This window comes from Brienomyrus brachyistius, chromosome 15 (assembly GCF_023856365.1).
Source record: "Brienomyrus brachyistius isolate T26 chromosome 15, BBRACH_0.4, whole genome shotgun sequence".
NCBI lineage: Eukaryota > Metazoa > Chordata > Actinopteri > Osteoglossiformes > Mormyridae > Brienomyrus > Brienomyrus brachyistius.
This window is the reverse complement of record NC_064547.1, coordinates 15071918-15091643: the sequence shown is the minus strand read 5'-3', so window position 1 is coordinate 15091643 and position 19726 is coordinate 15071918. Positions and strand designations below refer to the sequence as shown.

Genomic DNA, 19726 nt, shown 5'->3' with positions numbered 1-19726 from the left:
TATGGATTCAAATTCAATTAAATTGAATCAGTACAAATAAATGACTATAGATTTTTTTTGAGAATGGCACCTACAGCTTGTTTTACACATTTAGAAATGTCATTGCAACAACTTTCCATTCAAAAGCGATTTTAGTTTCCCACAAACTGATGTCGAAGAGAGTGATGAGCAGATTCCACACTACTCTAGGTCAGACAACATGTCCTTAATAAATAATAACCGGCTCCATTAATGTCATTCTCTAAAGTGTTTTCGAACTTCAAACTTCCCAACTACGATGATGGTGACCGTTCCACTTCAATCGGTTTGGGCAGGCAACTGCCGAATTTATACTTGTCTTCGCATAATGTGGAATCCAACATTAAAAGACGATTTATATATTCTTGTAAAAATAAAGCATAGTAAGACATTTTAGTTATAACTTATACGTCATTTGCAATACTTTGTTATTTTAAAGGCGCCTTTGTCTTGTGACAGCACCCTTAAGCGTCCACCGATGGTTTATCCCCGACCGGAAGTGCCGGTGTTTACAGGAAGCAGTTTTGCGCAGTGCGTCTTCCTGGGACATTTTTCGGAGTTTAAATGGATACTCTGGCCTTTTTCGCTCAGGGGAGTGAATGACGACGGTTGAGGGAAGCTGGAAGACACTCGGTCTGTAGTTCTGTCGGTACGGCAAAGGTACAGCGGCCCGAAGAGGGACCGAGCAGCGGCCGGCCATCTGCCGCTGGCTAGGCGTCTAGCTGGTTAGCCAGCCCCCGTGGTGCAGGTGCGATCTTGGACGATCTCCCTAATGTTTGTCAGCTCATGTCTTCCACCTTCGGTGGCGAACAGCTTTGACTAAGCTGTATGAAAGTGAATTTCCACGTCTAGCTGCACGATTCCAGATTTTAATTGACCGACTCCGGTAGCCCTTAGGGGAGATCATGCATGCAGGTCAGCTCTCCGGCCGTCAGGTTTAACTACCCCGATGACAAACCACGTCGACACTAAGGCGTCCCACGCAGGCTGTAGTTTGTTACCTATAAATGATTAATACGCACCCGCTACTCTTTAATAAAGGACACATATAAGTGCGCGTTTTTACTGTAAAAAATTTGTTTGCAAATATGGAAGCTGGATACACGGGTGAATAATCGAATAATAATTGATCGGTTCTAGTATTATGACATTGATCCATTATTTAAGAAAGTTAATAACTAAATATAAAAAGTTAATAAATAATTATTTTGTTGCCTAAAGTGCAAATTAAACCGCGTGTTAATGTCAGGATGCACCAGGAAGACGCTTGTGGTCACTTTGCCTGTCATGTGCTCGTCTCCTTGCTGGCCAGGCCCCGAGTCCGGCCACGGCGATGGGTCTGGAGAGCAGCGCCCTACGAAGCTGCAGGCTGGAGGAGCCGCTGCTCACCCTCCCATCCGGGATCACCATGTACTCTGCGCTCCTCCAGGACGGCAAACGGGCCTCCGTGTTTGTTCATAAGCAGGGTAACGAAGATAAAGTCAATAAAGCTGCCAAGGTTTGTGTCTGAAACTGAAATATAACATGGCCACACACGAAAATATATTTTTTGCTTTGTGTGAGAGTCGGTTAACAAAACGTGGTGCTATTACAGTTAAGGTCATGATTCATGTTTATTGACCTTAAGAATGATAGCATCTTTTTAAAAAATAAAATTAAAATGCATCACACAAACAGACATTTTGTCCTTTCACTGCCCCCTCTCCCAAAAAGCACCTGAAGACCTTGCGACACCCTTGCCTTCTGCGATTCCTGTCCTGCTCAGTGCAGGATGGGGGCATCCACCTGGTGACGGAGCCTGTGCAGCCGCTGGGGGTGGTGCTAGACAGCCTCTCGCCCGAGGAGATCTGCGCGGGCATCTACGACTCGCTGCAGGCCCTGGTTTTCCTGCATGACATAGTGAGAGCCTGGCCATTTTAAGCAGATCCTATTGAACACCAGTGTTCAAGGATATTGCTCATTTGTATGCTGAATATTCATGTTCACCCTGCCGATTATATTGCTTTAACTGTCGCTGCCTTTGATGGCTAATGTGGATGCTTTCAGTACAGTACACGCTTTACGGTCCCCACAGGTTTCTCAGGTGGGAGTTTTATGGGAGAAGTGCAATGTTTAAATGCTATGCTAGTAATATGGGGTATATTGTACATTCGTGTGAAATTTCTAGCTTTCGTTGTAATTGCATGAATTGTTTTGACTTGAAATTGTACATGTTAAGTGTTGTTTGTACAGAGCTGCATACCTTCCATTCCAACACATTGTCTTAAACGCCGTCTGAACTAATGGCCGTTTCATGGACAGGAACGTGAATTCCGTCATGAACCTTTGACGCCTGCCTTTCACAGGGCAAGTCAAGCCACAACAATGTGTGCATGTCCTCGATCTTCGTCGGCGAAGACGGTCACTGGAAGCTGGGCGGAATGGAGACGGTCTGCAAATTTTCCGAAGCGACTCCGGAGGTGAGCTTTTAGTTCAAGGCTCACATGCACGTCTTTTCAAAGCTGTTCACTCATGCATATTGAAAGCGCATAAATGCTTTGTTACTTAAAGCTTCTTTATGTAACGGATTTACCTGTTCTTGTCATTGGCTTCTCTCTGTATACCAGAGGAATGCACTGGTTTATTATCACATTAACCCTTAAAGGGGAGTTTTTTGGTTTAACACTGAACTACGCCAAGGATTATTGGGAAAATGAGGTGTATAAATCCAGAAAGGTATGCCTGCCTTTTCATTCAAGTCTTACGGTATATATGTGTGGTAAAAATAGAGATTTCTCATACAAACAGACTCATCTGATAATGAACTAGATGAACGTTTTCCCCTTTACAGTAGAGTCCCCCCCTTTGAAGTAGCTGTCAGTGGTAAACATACCAATACGTCTCTATCTTATCAGTTTCTTAGAAGCATCCAGGCTGTGAGAGATCAAAGCGTGCTTCCCCCAGAGGAAAAGGTATGTCGTTTATATTATTCCAATTTTCCTTCTCCATTTTTTCTCCCCTGTTGGGTAGAATGGTGTAAGGAAGGATCATCAGGCACTGAACATTGAGTTGTTTTTAAAACGATTCCAGGTTATAAGCTTCCAGATGCTTCCTGAAAAATATGGACATTCTAGAGATTCCTTTTCCTTTGGGGTCATAGTGGAGACCTTAATCCCACTTTTGAGCGATTATGGTAAGTTTGTTTTGTCCATCATTAACCTTTGCTTTACGTGTCACACAAAATATTAAGTCTTATACAGCATTCAGTATTAGATGTTTAAGGTGGTCGTGATTTAATTAATTCTACCCAGTTATGGTCTGAATGTGCATTGAACACGTATTGTACCACAAGATAAATAGACCACTATACCAATACACTTTCCTGAGTATTATACCAGATCTCAGAACGTAGCTTTAATTATATTCGTCAGGCTTTCTAGCATGTCTATTTTCAGTCTCTTAATTTTTGTTTCTTTGCTGGCTCTAGTCTCTGCAGAAATGTCAGAAAGTCTCAAGTTTACCCTCCAAAACGGTTTGCTGAACCCAGATCCTCTGACCCGCCCGCCCCTCAGCAAACTTCTGACACACATGTTTTTCCGGTACTGTACGTTAATGCTGGTGCAAGTGGGGGTCAAAATGACCTGTTTGGTGACTTGCTGCTAACTGTTCACATGATTCATGTTTGATTGGTCAAGTGCAAAAAGTACATTGGAATGCTTACTCATTAAGTACTGTGTAGTTTTTTTCCCTGTTGGTCAAAATGCATTTTTTTACACTATTAAACAGGAATGACTTTCTTGAGGTGGTAAACTTTCTGAAGAGTCTGACACTGAAAACAGAGGAAGAGAAGAATGAGTTCTTCAAGTAAGCCATTCTTAAATTATAGATGATTCTTGTTGTCACTATAGTGTTCCTGTAAACAGTATGGACTACATCAGTAACCTTCTTCAAGAAGTATAATCTAAAATCCCAGGTACATTTCAAGCCTGTTAGAGTCTTCCTAGATGTTTTTGCTAAGTGTCAAATATGAACCTGTGCAGGTTTCTCATGGACCGGGTACAGAATCTTCCAGAAGAACTGATTGCAGTCCGCCTTGTTCCAAAGCTCTTAAACTCCCTGGTGTTTGCTGAGCCTGCTGCCGTAAAAAGTTTCCTCCCTCATCTTCTCAGGCCAAAGAAGGGTATCACTAATTATTTTTGGTGCTTTGGTATTATAATAGGCAGCTTGAATATCTTCCTTGTCTCATGTTGTAATTCAGCCAATAAAAACGAATGAATTTTTAAAATATTTGAGGTCAGATAGATCAACACACACTCTCTCAAGTTACTAAACCAAGATTCTTTTTCTCCCTTGACCTTGGCCAGGATAAAAAAAAAAAACAATTGGAAGTGGATGCTTGTTTTTCTATGGTTACTAAGGAAAATGTTTCAGGAGAGTAATCAGAACCGCTCTGCTTCTGGCCAGCAGATTCCAGGGGCAGCAATGAGGACTGTCTTCTGTCCATATCCCTCTATCGCAAATATGTCATCCCCCAGCTTCTGAAGCTGTTCAGAGTCAACGAGGAGCACGTGAGAATAGTGCTGCTGTGCCACATCGGCATCTTTGCCGAGTTTTTTTCTCACGAGGACCTGAAAAATCAGATTCTACCTCAGGTCTGTGGCTTTTGTTTCCTATATAGCCTTCCTCGTCTGTATTTACTGTTTCGCTAACCCTGAAGTTTAATGTATTCTTGTATATGTGTCCCGGTTTTTTTTTTCCTGTTTCCACCACAGATCTTACTAGGAATGAGAGACACTAGTGATTCGCTAGTTGCCATGACGCTTCAGAGCCTCGCTGTTCTTGTTCCTTTGCTTGGAGCTGAAGTTGTGGTGGGTGGAGAGAGAACTAAAGTGTTTAAACAGACGACCCCCAACTTCACCAAGTCTGCTGAAGTCACCCCAGATTGTAAGAACTGCAAGCGGTTCCCCTAAGTGTGCCATCTTTGTTTTGTTTGCCTTACATTTGTTTGTTTGTGTCAAGGAACATTCATGGTTCTCTTCTGTCTCTGAAGGCTCTCCTATTCACATCAGTTTACAGCCACAAATTGCCCAGCCACCAAAAATCCTGAATGTTTTCTCCAGACCCTCTGGAAGTAAAGAGCTGGTGCTGGAAAACATTGAGTCTCTCAGATCAAAGGAGAAATCAGCGGAACAAATGACGACAAAATCAGGTACCAGTCTAAGAGGATTGGTTTCCGTTATCTTCCTTCATGATTGAAGTAGACCTGAAACTTGTTGTTTTTATGTACATCTACCCCATACACCTGTAAAGTGTGAAACGCCGTATAAAAAATAACATCTTTACACGAGTAATAATGTGAAAGCGTGGAGGAACCATTTCACTGTGCAGATACTGATGTTCTGTCTCACTGTGGCAGCTTGCTTTGCCTAAATGGTGCACTGACAGCCATTTTGCCATTGTACACTTTCAGCGATCACTCTGAATGGATTCCCCAAAGGACTGCAAGCCTACAAAGGGGATGAGTCTGTAGGTCATGTACAGTCTGCAGAGGAATGGCCAGACTGGAGTGATGTGGATGAGGAGCAGCCAGGACAGATCAGTGTCCCCCTCACAGGGAAGCAGGAGGGGGCTGTTGTGGACTCCACAGAGGAACGCGAGACGTGGGACGACTTTGGCAACTCAAACCGGTCCCCTGCCTCATTAGCCTGGAACTCGACTGATGTCACCCATGAACCAGTAAAAGGGTCCGGAAGCCCCAAGCCGAGTGCTGCTTCTAAAACCCAGCTAGAAGGAATGCCCCCTTTGCACGGCGACGACCAGAACCGAGAGGGCGACGTGAAACCAAAGATGCCCGCGGAATCCGCAAAGCCAAAACAGGTTACAGCCAGCGGATTAGGGGAGGAGTTCACGATTGAAGTGAGGAGGAAGCCAGAGAAAGATCCGGAAATGGACTTCTTTGCAGACATGGTTCCAGACATTAAGTTGTCGTCTGCGACTTTGACAGTGATCTCTGATGGCATAGTAGGCGATTCTGAACTGCTTACACCGACTATAGGTATTTCTGAGCACACAGACCCCACAGGCCTGGATCCAGCAATAGATACGGTTGCGTTGACAGTGAAGTTTGCTGCAGCAGACACAATCGAAGTGAGTATGACTTCCTTGCTTGGGTTTAGAATCATTTAAAATGTGTCGGCACTAACTCCTCTTAACGTCGTTTATGTAGAATGAAGTGGCAGGCTGGGGTGATGGAGATGACCTTAACTGGGAAGACGTGAACGAGGACGCATGATAAGGCTGTAGGCCGTCCACAAAAAGCCGCGGAACAGAAGCTGCTGATCACAGGGAACGAGGCCGAGAGTCACAGCAGAATCGGGGGTCTTCATTTCTACTTCATAGACGTTAAATCAAACTAGGTTCTTGTGTTTTATTTTATTTTTTTTAATCATTGTCAAACTACCAGTAGTTTCAAATGGAAATGGTCTACTGCAGACTTCTGTCTGCAACTTTCATTTAGGTTCACTGTGGCACACTGTAAAGGTTTCCTTTTGGGTACTTGCGTAATATTTTGACTTTACTGGAAATTTTAATCCTGCCAATATTTGACAAATTTATGTGGTGGGAAAGCAACTCACACGCGCTGCTCTTATTGGTGGTGGATTTACTGTTGTCTGCCATAGTGCTGATTTTGTGTTTTTTTTTTTTTTTCCCCATCTTCACCCCTGAACTGAATAACAGGCCTTTGGGGGGGGGGGGGGGGCATTTAATGTCGGTGAGGAGAATGATGTAATTTATTTGTATTTGAGGCTTCTAATGTAATAAAAAGTTCTAAATAAATTGATTTTGTAAAGGACTATCTGTTGGAATATTGACGATTCCCATGTATTTAAAAAAGGAGGGAATTAGTATTATTAAATTAACATTTATTAAAAAATGACATTTGCCTTAGTGAGCAAGTGTTGACAGCAGCCAGATAAACAGTACAGAGTCACTACAACCCTGAGACACAATGGCATCCTGGTGAAAGAAGCTCAATGAAAGTTCATGGCGCATAAACAAGCATGAATGCACAGTACGGTGGTATTTTGGTCTCATTTTGCTAACAGAACGCTACATCCTTGGGGGGGCCAGCCGTGCCGATCTGGGTTATCAGCACCTGCAGTTCCCGCAGTCTGGCACTCACCCACTGGGGTGCCGGCGTCTGTCTCGCCAAAGAGTGCAACGCGGCCAAGGTGCTTTCTGCTGTCTGGAGGTGCTTCTCAAACTCTTCCTCTTCGCTCGTCAGCTGTCGGGCCCGTTTAGAGCACGGCTGGGGAGGGACGGCCAGGGGTTTGTTCAATTACACAGTCGTGTGATCCAGCACAATGGTCGTCTTGCATAATTTTTCATGATCACCAAGCACACACGAGACATTCGAGTACCTCTAAGCCAGCAAGCGGCGACTCTTCCTCAGTTTCCAGTCTGGCGTAGTGCTGTTCGTAAATAACCCTTTCTTCTTTTAATCGCTTCCCTCGTGCTTCCACTGTTTCCTCGCCATTAACTTTCTGAAAGGGGGGGGGGGGGGGGTCATGATAAATCTATGCATGTAAAAGTTTGGTAAATAGTAAATAACAAAACATTTTAAAATATCAACTGACTTACCTTGCTAAGGAAATTCAGCACTTTGTTTTTCATTCCGTCTGACGTCAGACTCTGCGCTATCACTTCTTCATGATTAGTTACCTGATGTAACAATAACAGTTAATTCATGCAGTGACGCACTGCTTTTGCACATGACCCAAATCACTTGGGGCGAGAGGGCAACTGAAAGACTTGCCTCTGCAAACTGGGAAAAGGCTTCTAAGGCATACTGGTGAAGAGGCCAGATGGTCTGCCCCAACAGCTGACTGAAGAGGCTACAGAGTTTGGGCAGGACCTGGTTCTGTGGGCAAAATGTTTGGGGTGGAAGGTGAACAAATGGTTCATCAATTCAATAAGTAATTTGTATGTTTACAGCCTAACAGACTCTTTAGCGGAAGAGGAAGCTGCGGCAAGGTGGCGTAATGGGAAAAAGCCAAGGTGCGACATTTGATACTAGTTACAGATGTTTTCACAAATTACAAGTTACAGATAAAGGCACTTTTCCACTGCACCAGGTACCAAACCTTTGGTATGGTACTTTCCTGGTGTATATCATCAGCTAGGATACATCAAACCAAACCAGTACCAAACCAGCTAGGATACATTTTTGGTACTTGGACTTGCAAACGTGTTCATCGTCGACTGGTTATGCAAATATCCTGCCTCTGAAACACAACGCAACCACTGTTTTGATAAAAAGTTACGAACTCAGAAAACAAAGATAAAGGAAGTATTTAAAAAAGTTATAATAATGCATGCTTGCACAAAAGAAGACACCCCAGCTTAAAATTGTGATCTGGTCGGAAGAACCAGCAGAAGATCTGGATAACATGACAAGAAATAAAAAACGTTTTTGTTATAGTATATTAGGCTGTGCGATACTGGAAAAAAATTTAAATATCGCGATGTAGTTTTGTTGTAATAAATATCGGGATATTTATAAAGCAAAAAGGAGTTCAACAAAAGCACATTTCTCATAAATCCATCTATGAGTGATTTAAACTGCAAGGATGAAAATGACTGGAGAACGCATGCGGAGTTCATGCAAAAGCACCAGCGGTAAACTTCATATTAATTTTTTTTAACATATACTACATAATCTTGAAAAGGAACAACCATTAAAACTGCAATGCTTGCTAAGCTTTGCTTCCTTTGACAAAATGATTTAGTGAAACTTACACCCTCCACGTTATAATGTCTGTACGGTATGAAAAAGCCTGATTCCAAACAAGCTATTGTGGTAAAAGTGAGAACTGCAACTGAATGTGATTAACATGCATTAATATCACAGATGGCTCAGCCCTATAATATATTATAGCCATTTTTTCAAATTCAGTACAAAATACACCACCTTGCGTTGTGATATCGTACAACTTGAAGTACAAAATTTCAGGTACTTCCTGCAGTACCAGAAGTATGGTACCTGGTGCAGTGGAAAAGCAGCCTAAGTTAATGTACAAATAATGATACCAACGGTATGGTTTGGGATTCAAAATGGTGACATGGCCACACCTGAATTTCTGGAGGGATAAACAACTGGCCCAAGGAGGCTAAGAAGTCCAGCCCGAGCAGCACGATGTGGTCAGGGCACGTCATGGACAGCAGGGAGCTGAGGCACGTCAAAGCCTTCAAAACAGAACAACACAACAAAAAAATCCAGGACTGCACTGATAAACAGGAAACATGACAACGACAGAGGAAATTCATTGGTTTACTGGGCACCTGGCAGATGACACTGGAGTCCAGCTTTTGTGATGTAACTGCAGAGATTGAGAAGAGCAGTTTCAGGGTCTGCCTTACTGCAGGGTACTTCTGCACCTGAAATGAAGTTTTAGTCATATAGATATATAAAGGCACAAAACACATCATACGCCTCAAATATACACACACATACACTTCATAGGATCCCATATCTATGCTGTTTAATATACCCAGTATAGTGGCCTACAAACCTGTGAACCCTAACCCATCTCTCACCTGCTGGGAGCAGATACGAGGCCACAGCCGCGTGAGCAGCCTAGCAGCGGACATCAAGCACTCTGGGGCCTCCTCTCGAGCCACGACCAGCAGGGAAGAGAGCACCAGGTTCTGCGGACAGAGAGAATTCCCACTACAGTCTGCAACACCCGCCGGCGATCTGGCCTCCAGGCTGCTCTCTCCCATCCTCACCACTTGCTCCAGCTCCCCCAGCCTGCACCCCTTCTCCAGCCAGCCGCCGACGACATCGCTCGCCAGGGTCTCCACGTCCCGCCGCACACGCTTCCTGGCATCCTCCGAGAGCGCCCTCAGAAGGACGTGCTGCCACACGGGCTGGTTCTCCGCCAAGCCGGGGGGAAGTTTCTCTATCAGCTCCATCTAAGTCCAGTTACAGCCCAATTACTGCAACCCTTCCCAAAGGTCCCAGAAGCTTGTACATGCAACTTAACCCTGGCTCTTCTGACCTGATGTTGTGGCGTTGTCAGAAACAACAGTCGTCTCAGCAACAGGCCCAGGTGGATCACATGGTGAGACTCCCCAGGACAAGATTTGATCTGTTGTGATTTAAATTATTGGTCCTTTTTCTAGAGACAAATATTTGCACCACACAAATGAGCACTGAACGAGCTGGATGTACATAAACCATCTAGCTGTTACAGTTTCTCCATACATGTCATTTTTATAATGCTCATACTGGCAAATAGCAGAAATGAATCAAATATTCCAGTTAATATCATAAAAATGTAAATGACAGTTGATTCCGAGCCTGTTTGACAATATAAAAAGAATCAAGTGTGTTTGGGGCGGAGCTTAATCTGGCTATAGCAGGAGGCAGCCAGAAATGAGGCTTAGCTGTGCCGGGGGTCAGTGCTCTCCACGTAACGGACAGGTGTCTGATACAGGATTATCTGCCACTAATTGTCACCTTTGGCAGGGAGCCTGCAAGTGGCCAGGCACCGAGTTAGTGGGGGAAGCCGCCCCGTCCTACTGCGAGCTCCTTTACAAACGCTGAGAAGGTCACCCACCCGCCTGCCGGACGGCACTCACCAGATGAGCAGCGAGCGTCACGTGATGCAGGCACAACTCTGCTGTGCCGAAGCTGCGGGGACAACGATGCAATAACTGCCATTTTTACAATGACTGTGAAGCAGTGGCTGGGCGCAGCACGAGATCGGCCTGCATCCTCCTGCTGCCGATTAACGTCAGTCACATCCTCACCAACATCTACGACAGCTTTTCAAAGAATCTAGAACAGTGGTTCTCAATTGGCTGAGCCATAGAGTCACAACCCAAATTTTTAGCATTCTGAACCAAATTTCACAAAAAAAAACTATAAAAAACTATAATAGTAAATAGACCAACACTGTCATGTACTGTCAAAACGCAAATAATAAAACCATCCCACAACCCATTCAGAAGCCACTTGATGATCCACCCATCTGACATACAAATAAATGGTGGATTGCCTCTCACAATATTTTTTTCAGATCACACTAACTATTTTGACATTTTTCTTTTTACTATCTTTACATTTTATCATATTCTCCAGCTTTGAAAACCTAACCATTTGTATACTGATACCGGACAAGTTCTGGTTAGACACTTTGTAGACCTGCATTGCATAACTCTCCATTCGGGGACTGGAGCCAAACTCCGGATTGTAAATGCACATCCCTCCCTGCAGTTCTTACACCCACAGGCATGATCACTTCCCAGAGGCCTGAGACCGTACTATGGGAAAGCAACGGTACTGGGAAGCCCATCAGCCCCAATCACGCAGAAGCAGCTCACCGAGCCAGGAAACACCAGACGTCGGTCGCGAGGAGGGCAGTCTGGGTGTCAGGCTGAAGTACTGCGTCCAGCAGGGAGCGCTCCTGGGAAGGAGGTGGGGGTGGCGGGGATGTCACAATCTTCATCTCATTGAAGAGCTGCCAAGTGTAGCTATTACAATTTTACATGTCAGGCAAACCATAAATCTGGCCTCAGCAAAGTACCTCGAAATCCTAACTGAGGTGTTTCCTGCAGACTGTATGACCGAATAAACAAAAGACAATAACTACAACAGCCCACAGTAAATAAGTTACAGAAAATATCAGCACACCGTCAGCACTTCACATCAGTATATACAGTGCTGCGTTTCAATCATCGTGGGTGTAACCTGTGATATGACGTCTGTCAAAGAGCATCAGGTTAGCAACCTCAAAACCGCCATCCAATACACCCATATACAACGTATCCTGTTTGACAAATCAATATCCCAGTGATATCAGCTGGGAGTACACAACAATTGTTACTTTACCATCATAGAAAACTGACTGGTAATGAAAATGAAAATCTATCTTTACCTGTATCTTTGCCTGATACATTAACAGGTTTTGAATGTGAAAGGGGGTCATACACCAGGAGATTGACTTCCCACAACAAACACACTAAGTTCTACTGAGGCAGATACACAGTTGTGCTGTGTGCAGTGCAGTTAGACAACAGTTAGGTTGCCGAGTGAAGCACTGGAGACGGACAAACTGTCAAAGACTTTATTGAGCTTTGTAACAATGTAATTGTAACAGTCACTGAAAAGTGACTAGCCTATATTAATTCAATGAGTGAGAGGGAACATGCTATCACTAATCAATAATAAAAAAATCACAAGCATAACAATGGTCTGCATGGTTTTCAGTAGCATCCCCCCCCACCAAACCTCTTAATCCACAGTAAACACTGTATTCTAACAGTAAACTGAGAAAGGACTGACTGCCCTTCCGGCCGCTTACCAAATTTGGGAAGACGGAAGCTGGAAGCGCAGCCACGCAGGCGCACAGCTGGATGCACACATGCCGGTGCAGCGTCACCTGGCCCTGGGCCTGTCCGTTCATCATCACCCCTGGGACCAGGAGGGGCGCGGCCCGCTCCGCAGAACACTGCCGGAAGCTCCGGAACACTGCCTGGAAGACGGAGGACCTAGCAGGGCCAGCCAGAAGGTGAAACTCAGGCCAGGACGGGGCGGCAGATGGAACGGGGCGTTTCCGCGGCGACGGCAGGGCACATACCTGGGCGTCTCCTCCGGGAATCGGCTGCCTTCGCACCAGAGGCAAAGCACCTCCTCTGGCTGGGAGCGCAGTTTGGCCACGACGCTAATGAGCAGGAGGCAGTGTGCCAACAGGGTTTCTGGAACTAACTCTGAAAAACACACACGTCATTAAATAAAATATTACTATGAAGAACTGCTTCACTGTCACGTTACATATCGTGGCAACTCACTATGCTGTAAAGGAACCAAAGTTTTTTGTTTTTTTTTAATACAAGTGATACTAGCAACGGACGTGATTACACTCATGCTGAATGGAAAAACAATCTGCCTTCCATGACTTCATTTTCTCTCCTTCCTGGGACGTAACCTCTGCCCGGCAAGGCTATTGAGAGAACTCGGTGCTCCCTGTGCGATGATCAGTGTCTGGAAGGGACCTGGGGAAGCGTCAGCCTGGGTTAAGATGGGACCCACCCTGCCCTGGAGCCAACAGGACCTCCGCAAAGGCTCTGCAGGGAAGCAGCTGGGTGACGAGGGCATCCACAGCGGCCAGGACCCCGCTGCTCAACTCCAGATGATGGCAGGTCGCCATCGAGGCACAGTAGAGGCTGGGGGACAGCTTACTGAAAAGCATGTTAGGAAACCCCAAAGGAACACATTACCAAATAAATAACCAATAACAATAATCCAAATAGAAGTATATAACCGACTAAATACCTAAAAATCTGGAGGTAGACATGGTGAAAAAGGCCACAGGATTTTGATAGAAAAGCCTTGAATTCCTGGTTGAGAAAGAACAAGGTAACAGTTACTCACAAAGCAGAAGTGAAATGATAATCAGGTAGAATATTTGTGGCCTTATAACTTGTATTTTACCCCTATAGCTTAGACATTACAGTTGAAGGTGCTCATGTTATCTCCAAAAAATCTATAAGATGATAGATTAAGTTAAGATGATAAATTTGGTACTTCAGAGACAGGCAGCACTGATTAAACTACTACTAAATGTGGCAGAGACGTACAAAGGATTTTGCCCGACATACCTTAACGTAGTGCACCATCGTGTTGGCAAAGAACCGGCACATTTTTGCAGATTTCTGGAACAACTTGTACTCAGGACATTGCACCTCCTTTAAGAAAGTGGGGTCAGTTGTCAACAAGACAGCAAGCCGCAGATTAAGCCTGCAGTCCAGAAACAGGCCAAACACACGGACGGTACCTGCAAGCCTGCTTGCTTCATTTCTTCAGCCAGCTCACAACAGGAGTAGAACGAGGCGAGCAAGTCATCACACAGACGAGTGACGATGTCACCATGACGGAGGTGCTCCTCCAACAGGGCCTGGTGCTTGATGCTCTGCCTAAAACGACAAATTAAATTCAAAATGAATCTTTACTTACCATTTTAATACAATAGGAACACATTTAATCGATCAAACCAATCCATTCGGAAGCCTGGTCAAAACAATCATTAACACCCATACCTTGGAGGTTGAAAACGACGTGTTTGTGATTCAGAGCAGTTTTATGTATTTTACCAAAATGATTACTTACTTAATGATAAACTTCCAAGTGTTGGCATGAAGTGCAACGTCCAGGTTTGATATTACGGTGCATATTTCCAAAAGGCTATGAATTACTGCAAAAGAAAGGGTTATTACAAACCGCTGGTATTATTTCCAGCCATGAGAGTGAGTAGTTACAAAACAGTTACAACCTTGCACAAAGCTGGGGGACACCCTGGATGGTAAGCCAGGGCATGGACACCTATGCCCTCACAGTCATACACTACAGTAAAATCCCGTTATAGTGGACTTGCTTATAATGGAAAATCGTCTATAACGGATGAGGTCTGCTGGTTTTGCAGGCTCCGCCTACAAGGTGCGTGGCGTGCCGATTATATCCAGCGCATATACGTAGTTGGGATTTGGGATTATAAATGAGTCACGCATCTGGTCAGATACTACAATCTATATAATAATCTATACCACAAGTGTGTCTGCTGGTGTGATATGAGTAAATGGTGTCCTGTAGTTGTGTTCTGGGCATACAGCAACTCTGGATATAACAGACTGTTTTGCCAAGTCCGTTGAAGTCTGTTATAACAGGATTTTACTGTATGAGCAAACTAGAGACAACAAATCAGACCAAGTACATGCCTTTGGACTGTGGCAGGAAACCCACGCAACACTGGGAGAGTGTGCGAAAGCTTACATGCTAATCCCGCAACCCTGATGGTGTGAGGCAACAAAATTCCAAAAGCAGTCTGAGCTCCCAGTTTTTTCTCCCCTCACCCACCGATGACAATATCAGAAATTTCCTCTTCGGAGATCTTGTTCTCCACGGCTGTTTTGTCCAGCAGCTCTGTCAGACCTTTCTGGAGAGTGTATGCCTCTTTAAACAGGCCCTGAAGGAGGTCAGCCACCACAGACAGTCGGCCGCAGTATACAGCCTCACTGTCCTGCAAGACAGGAGAAACCGTCACAGAGAATAAAGAAAAACTGAGGTTTGGCAATTAATCATTTGATGTATGTTGTGCGCAAAATCAACATCGTAAATACGCTGTTGGTGCTGAATCTGAAGCTGCCGATTCTCAGCAGGAAGGGAAACTTACCTTACAGTGCTCAAAGGTGTCCTTCAGAAGCTTCAGAACGCAAGATGGTAAGGACCGAATTGAGCCCAAGGTCAGACTTTTCTCAGGAGCACAGAGGAGACGAATGACACCTGACAAAACTTCCAGCACTTGAATCATGAGCTGAAAAGTGTGTGAGAACGTTTGGTAAACTTAAAACACTAAAGAGAATATCTAATAAGTAAGGAACATACCAATCAGTACATTAAAACAACATTACCGCTCTATTTATGACAATCCCAGAAGCTATCCTGTTAGAACAGGAAACTGGCACAAGTTCAAAAAACTAAAGTTTGAATTTCAAGAAAGATATTAAATATAAAATGTTTGACTCAATACAGTCTATGTTATTAAAAAAACCATAAAGCATCCTTTACCTGAAGAACGTCCCTTAGATATGACCGCAGCTCAGAGTTCTGACTGGACAGTTCCCCAATTTGTTTTGAAATCTCATCCATTAAACTACCGAACACCTTTACCACCTGTAGGAATGACATTACGATTCACTGTGACATTGACCAAGTACTCAAGTGATGCAATCAGCCTTGCAACTTAAAATGATTTACCTTGGGTAACACCTTGGAGAAACACTCTTCTTCCAGGTCAGACACTCCGAGATGTGGAAGAAACATCTCAGAGATTATTCTCAGGATACCTGAGGAGATCAGGTAATGATATATGGATGATGGACATAGCATGCCTTTGAAAAACACACCAAGTGACAAATATGAAGTAACAGTATTTTGACAACACTTACGTATACTTTCTTCCCAGTTGTTGGTGTTTTGATACATAGAGTATGAAGAGTCAAGAGTAAATAGTTTTTTTTGTGTGTTTCATAGTAGGGCACAATACCGGAACCTATGAACTCAATGACGTTGGGAGACAAGCTAACCAGACCACAAGTTGGTTTAACGTTTTAAGTGCTTAGAATCCCTCCAGGTCCTAATGCTCCAGCAATGACACATTTGCAGTCAAATAAAGGATATGACGAGCTTTGGTAGGACAGACATCAGCTCCTGGCCACAGATCTCCGGACTCCAGGAGGTCACCTCCTCTAGAAGCGTGGTCTGTGACATTGTCACGCCTTCACGCACCTACCAGTTTCTGCAAAATAAAAGACAGGAAAAAAGGGGCGAAATAAATATTAAAATCAAAAGATGAAAAATACATTCTCAGATAATATTTTCGTATTCAGACGATCAAGCTGCCACTTTCAAACGTATAACTTCTATCTACTTTGAGTCAATTCTATCACTGAATACGCAAAATAAACAACTTTTACGCGTGTATCATTTAAGTATTTTGTGAGCGTTAAGACACAGATGGCAGTAACAAAAAAGAGCCTTGTTTAGGGCTAAAAGCTGCTTGTAACGTCGCCTACTTAGTGAGATGCAAAAACAATTTGCCAGAATATTCTCAATTACAAAAAACCCACCTCGTATGCTACATTAATTCTCAAAAAATTACTTCCACAACGCTTCCTGGTATTTTTATAGCTACATTCCGCGAAAACAGTACCTCAACTTTACAAATTTGCCTCCATTTCGACTTGAACGTCACTGAACGTGGATTAAACCATTAATCTAGAATTTAGGGGAAAGAAACAGGAAATATATATATTTTTTAATTATTATGTAATCAATATAAAATTTGTATTAAAAATTTATACATGACATATTATTTTATAGATTATAATACTGGAATATTTATAGTTTCGGCAGTGGTAAACACTTACTCAAACAGAATGTTTCTTTTGGTTGGTTCCAGAGAGTGCTCTGTGTTCAATGCTTTACGTGTCACGTGGTCTTTACGTCACCGTGGCTGCGACTGACTGTTGCTCGTGCGCCGAGGTCGAAGCTTTCAAATCAGTCAATACTTCCATTCCTTCCTTTGTACCATTTTCTCAAAATATCTTTCAATAATGTACTCAATTAAGATATGAAGCTAGTAATAAGACTGTTTCTATTTACCGTGATTCATACCGAGAGCTTAATTTAGGTTTTGGACTCTTGGAATAGTGGGCACTCTTGGGAAATACATTTGAAATAATATCCACCAATGTTACCAGGGGTGCATTAACATGAACAGAGCCCCCCATGCTATAAAAACTGTGGGGAGGGGGGTAAATTGTAATTCAGTCCAGACACAAAAATACGGGAAAAATCACGTCCCATCTAAATTTTAGTGAGCATTTACAGGAATTTTCTGAATTAGCGGGAAGAAAATCATTGCTTTAACATAAACTTATCAACAGCTGCTGCATTTGCTTTTCTGTGAATTGTGCCTCAATTGCCCACAACCAATTCTGGGAAATGAATACACAAGGAAAAAGAATTAACAATGAATGTATTACAACTATCCCATGACCTTTCCCATAACCAACCACCAGATAAGCACCCAGTGTGATCTCGGTCTCTTTGACTTCAAAGTTCAGGCTCTCCAGAAGAGCAGTAAATATGTTTATTGTCGTCTGCAGGGACACACAGTTCCTAAACTAAATGGTGCAGATAAACATGTGCCTGAATGGTGTTCTCCTGGCAAGCATATATACACACATACACCTCTAACAGCACGATTAGACTCAAGTCTGAGTGGAATCTCCCAAGCACAGAGACAAATTTGAATGGCCAAATATTTTTATTTGACGGACATATATGAACAAATGATGGGACTTCTGCTCTTCCACAAGAAAATATCCAAAATGATTTTAGAAACAGAAATTAAATGCCTATGAAACTTCTCTTAAAGTCGAGCCTGATGTGTGGTCAGGCAGGCTTCCATATATTTTTTAAAGGTAACCCAGATTCCACCGTATTTATGTAATTTATATGAAGGTGAAGACCTGGTATGGTAGGGTGCCAAGATCGAAGTGACAAGGTTTCAAATGTTGAGCACATTCCTACATGATACATATTACATACACACACATAGGAAGGATTTATAATAAATAAAAAAAATGATGATTTTTGTCAGCTGGCATCTAAGCAATTACCTGCAACTTTCAATGCATTTCTAGCAACTTCCATACAATATATTTGTAAACTATTACAGCATCTACTTTTTATCATCTGACCAGGTGATTTCATAATCTTTGTATGCCACCTTCAGCTTCTCCACGGATACAGAATGATCTGCCTTGCCATAACCCTAAAAATAAAAGAGGGCACTGTTACAGATATATATATATATATTTCTGTTGATTTTTTCAAAGGAGCTAACTATAACAGGGAATTTTATCTATTTATTTATCTATACGTTTTATTTTAAAAGTACAGTACGGGAAGCCCACTTACAGTAGACATGCCAAATACTCGGAGTTTTCTCTCTTTGGAGTTGTGTTCGATCTTCCCACCCCCTAGGCAGGTACACTCCAGCCCTGCATTCTCCATCTCTGGACAGACCTTTTCAAATATGTGATCTAAAACGGGGAGGAATTGGGAGAGATATTTTTTAAATAACCATATTATTTTAAACTTTCTCTCATCTATATTATGTAAAAATTACTTTAACATAAACAAATGTTTTACCAGTTAGGACTAATATCCAATCATTTCACGACTTAGACCTACTTGTGACAAAACTTCATTCAACGTTCTGTAGCTATTAACGAAGGCGTGGTTAATGGTTACTATGTATCAAGCTAGCAATCGACCAGCTATATTTACGAGTCGTACTAGTCGAAAGGCAAGATATATTTAGCTGCAACTTTATCTGCCAGCTACCTCTTTAAGCTGTAACAAGAAATGTACTCTCGGTTTTATTCCCTTGCAATTTAATATAGTAGATTTTCAAATATGTCGTGTGCATTTCCTAGTCGACTAGATGTTTTTGCAGCATGTATTATTTTACCTAATCAGCTTCGCTGCGGTCAGGCCGCGTTTACTTAGATTTAACTTACTGTGATATTCGGCACTCTTCGTGCCTCTCACTATGTCTTTTTGTTCTGATCCATCTTTGACTTTCACCTTCAGTAATATGTATTTAAATACACCATCGGGGTCAATTTCTACATCAGAAACTGCACTTAAGGCGGCCGCCATGGTCTTTACAAGAGGATCTACTTCTATCGCAAAAAAAACCGCTTTGATATCACATTTAAAGGAACAGTGCACCAATAGTAATAAAAAGAGCAGGGCGCATAGGTTTTTTATAAAGTTAAATGTGTTTACAGTGGAACTTATTGCAACCAACTGACCACTGCAAAGAAGCGAGTTTAACAGCACATTTTAATGATTTTAACCGTCTTTCTGGGGCCGTTACTTGGATATCCCTGCTTTTTTCCTGGAATGCGAACACTTCCGGTTTGTTAGCAGGGAAATCTGCAAACTGACCTGTCTACTGGCCCTCCAGTACACCTACAACCTTGTTGTAGAATGTGGTTGTGTGTGACTATGTATGCCCTGAAATGGACTGGCGTGCAATCCAGGGTGTCCTCTGCTGTGGGTAATGTCAGCCAACCCATTAGGCAACATGAC

General features: G+C 43.1%; 3 protein-coding genes across 8 annotated transcripts; 1 reads left to right on the top strand and 2 right to left on the bottom strand.

The window, feature by feature from the left end:
• Positions 1–497: 497 nt before the first annotated feature.
• On the top strand, positions 498–6709 carry scyl3 (SCY1-like, kinase-like 3). Of its 3 annotated transcripts, none has more exons than XM_048976085.1 (14): positions 498–766; positions 1331–1516; positions 1732–1917; positions 2364–2477; positions 2913–2969; positions 3088–3190; positions 3485–3596; positions 3784–3861; positions 4038–4177; positions 4462–4649; positions 4770–4941; positions 5048–5206; positions 5468–6144; positions 6224–6709. In XM_048976085.1, the coding sequence occupies exons 2-14, from the start codon at positions 1352–1354 to the stop codon at positions 6287–6289; spliced, it is 2217 nt and encodes a 738-aa protein (XP_048832042.1). In that variant the 5' UTR covers positions 498–766; positions 1331–1351; the 3' UTR covers positions 6290–6709. The 3 variants fall into 3 exon arrangements, with proteins under 3 accessions (XP_048832042.1, XP_048832041.1, XP_048832040.1); XM_048976084.1 differs by lacking the exon at positions 498–766 and adding an exon at positions 793–933 and having other exon boundaries at positions 4465–4649; XM_048976083.1 differs by lacking the exon at positions 498–766 and adding an exon at positions 793–933.
• Positions 6710–6913: 204 nt separating this feature from the next.
• c15h1orf112 (chromosome 15 C1orf112 homolog) lies at positions 6914–17071 on the bottom strand. 4 transcript variants are annotated; one of them, XM_048977388.1, is made up of 25 exons: positions 16987–17004; positions 16770–16834; positions 16239–16355; positions 16006–16046; positions 15815–15903; positions 15626–15730; positions 15231–15371; positions 14915–15077; positions 14171–14255; positions 13839–13977; positions 13663–13749; positions 13337–13401; positions 13094–13242; positions 12642–12771; positions 12366–12552; positions 11386–11468; positions 10642–10693; positions 10059–10148; positions 9595–9972; positions 9340–9435; positions 9130–9243; positions 7814–7918; positions 7639–7719; positions 7419–7541; positions 6914–7306 (listed from the first exon to the last, which is right to left on the bottom strand). In XM_048977388.1, the coding sequence occupies exons 3-25, from the start codon at positions 16325–16327 to the stop codon at positions 7097–7099; spliced, it is 2802 nt and encodes a 933-aa protein (XP_048833345.1). In that variant the 5' UTR covers positions 16328–16355; positions 16770–16834; positions 16987–17004; the 3' UTR covers positions 6914–7096. The 4 variants fall into 4 exon arrangements, with proteins under 4 accessions (XP_048833345.1, XP_048833347.1, XP_048833346.1 ...); XM_048977390.1 differs by lacking the exon at positions 16987–17004 and having other exon boundaries at positions 9595–9705; positions 9787–9972; positions 16687–16825; XM_048977389.1 differs by lacking the exon at positions 16770–16834 and having other exon boundaries at positions 16987–17071.
• Positions 17072–17869: 798 nt separating this feature from the next.
• On the bottom strand, positions 17870–19337 carry si:dkey-51e6.1 (uncharacterized protein LOC558617 homolog). Its single transcript, XM_048977550.1, has 3 exons — positions 19150–19337; positions 18545–18669; positions 17870–18398 (listed from the first exon to the last, which is right to left on the bottom strand). Exons 1-3 carry the CDS (start codon positions 19289–19291, stop codon positions 18306–18308), a joined length of 360 nt encoding a protein of 119 aa, XP_048833507.1. The 5' UTR covers positions 19292–19337; the 3' UTR covers positions 17870–18305.
• Positions 19338–19726: the final 389 nt, after the last annotated feature.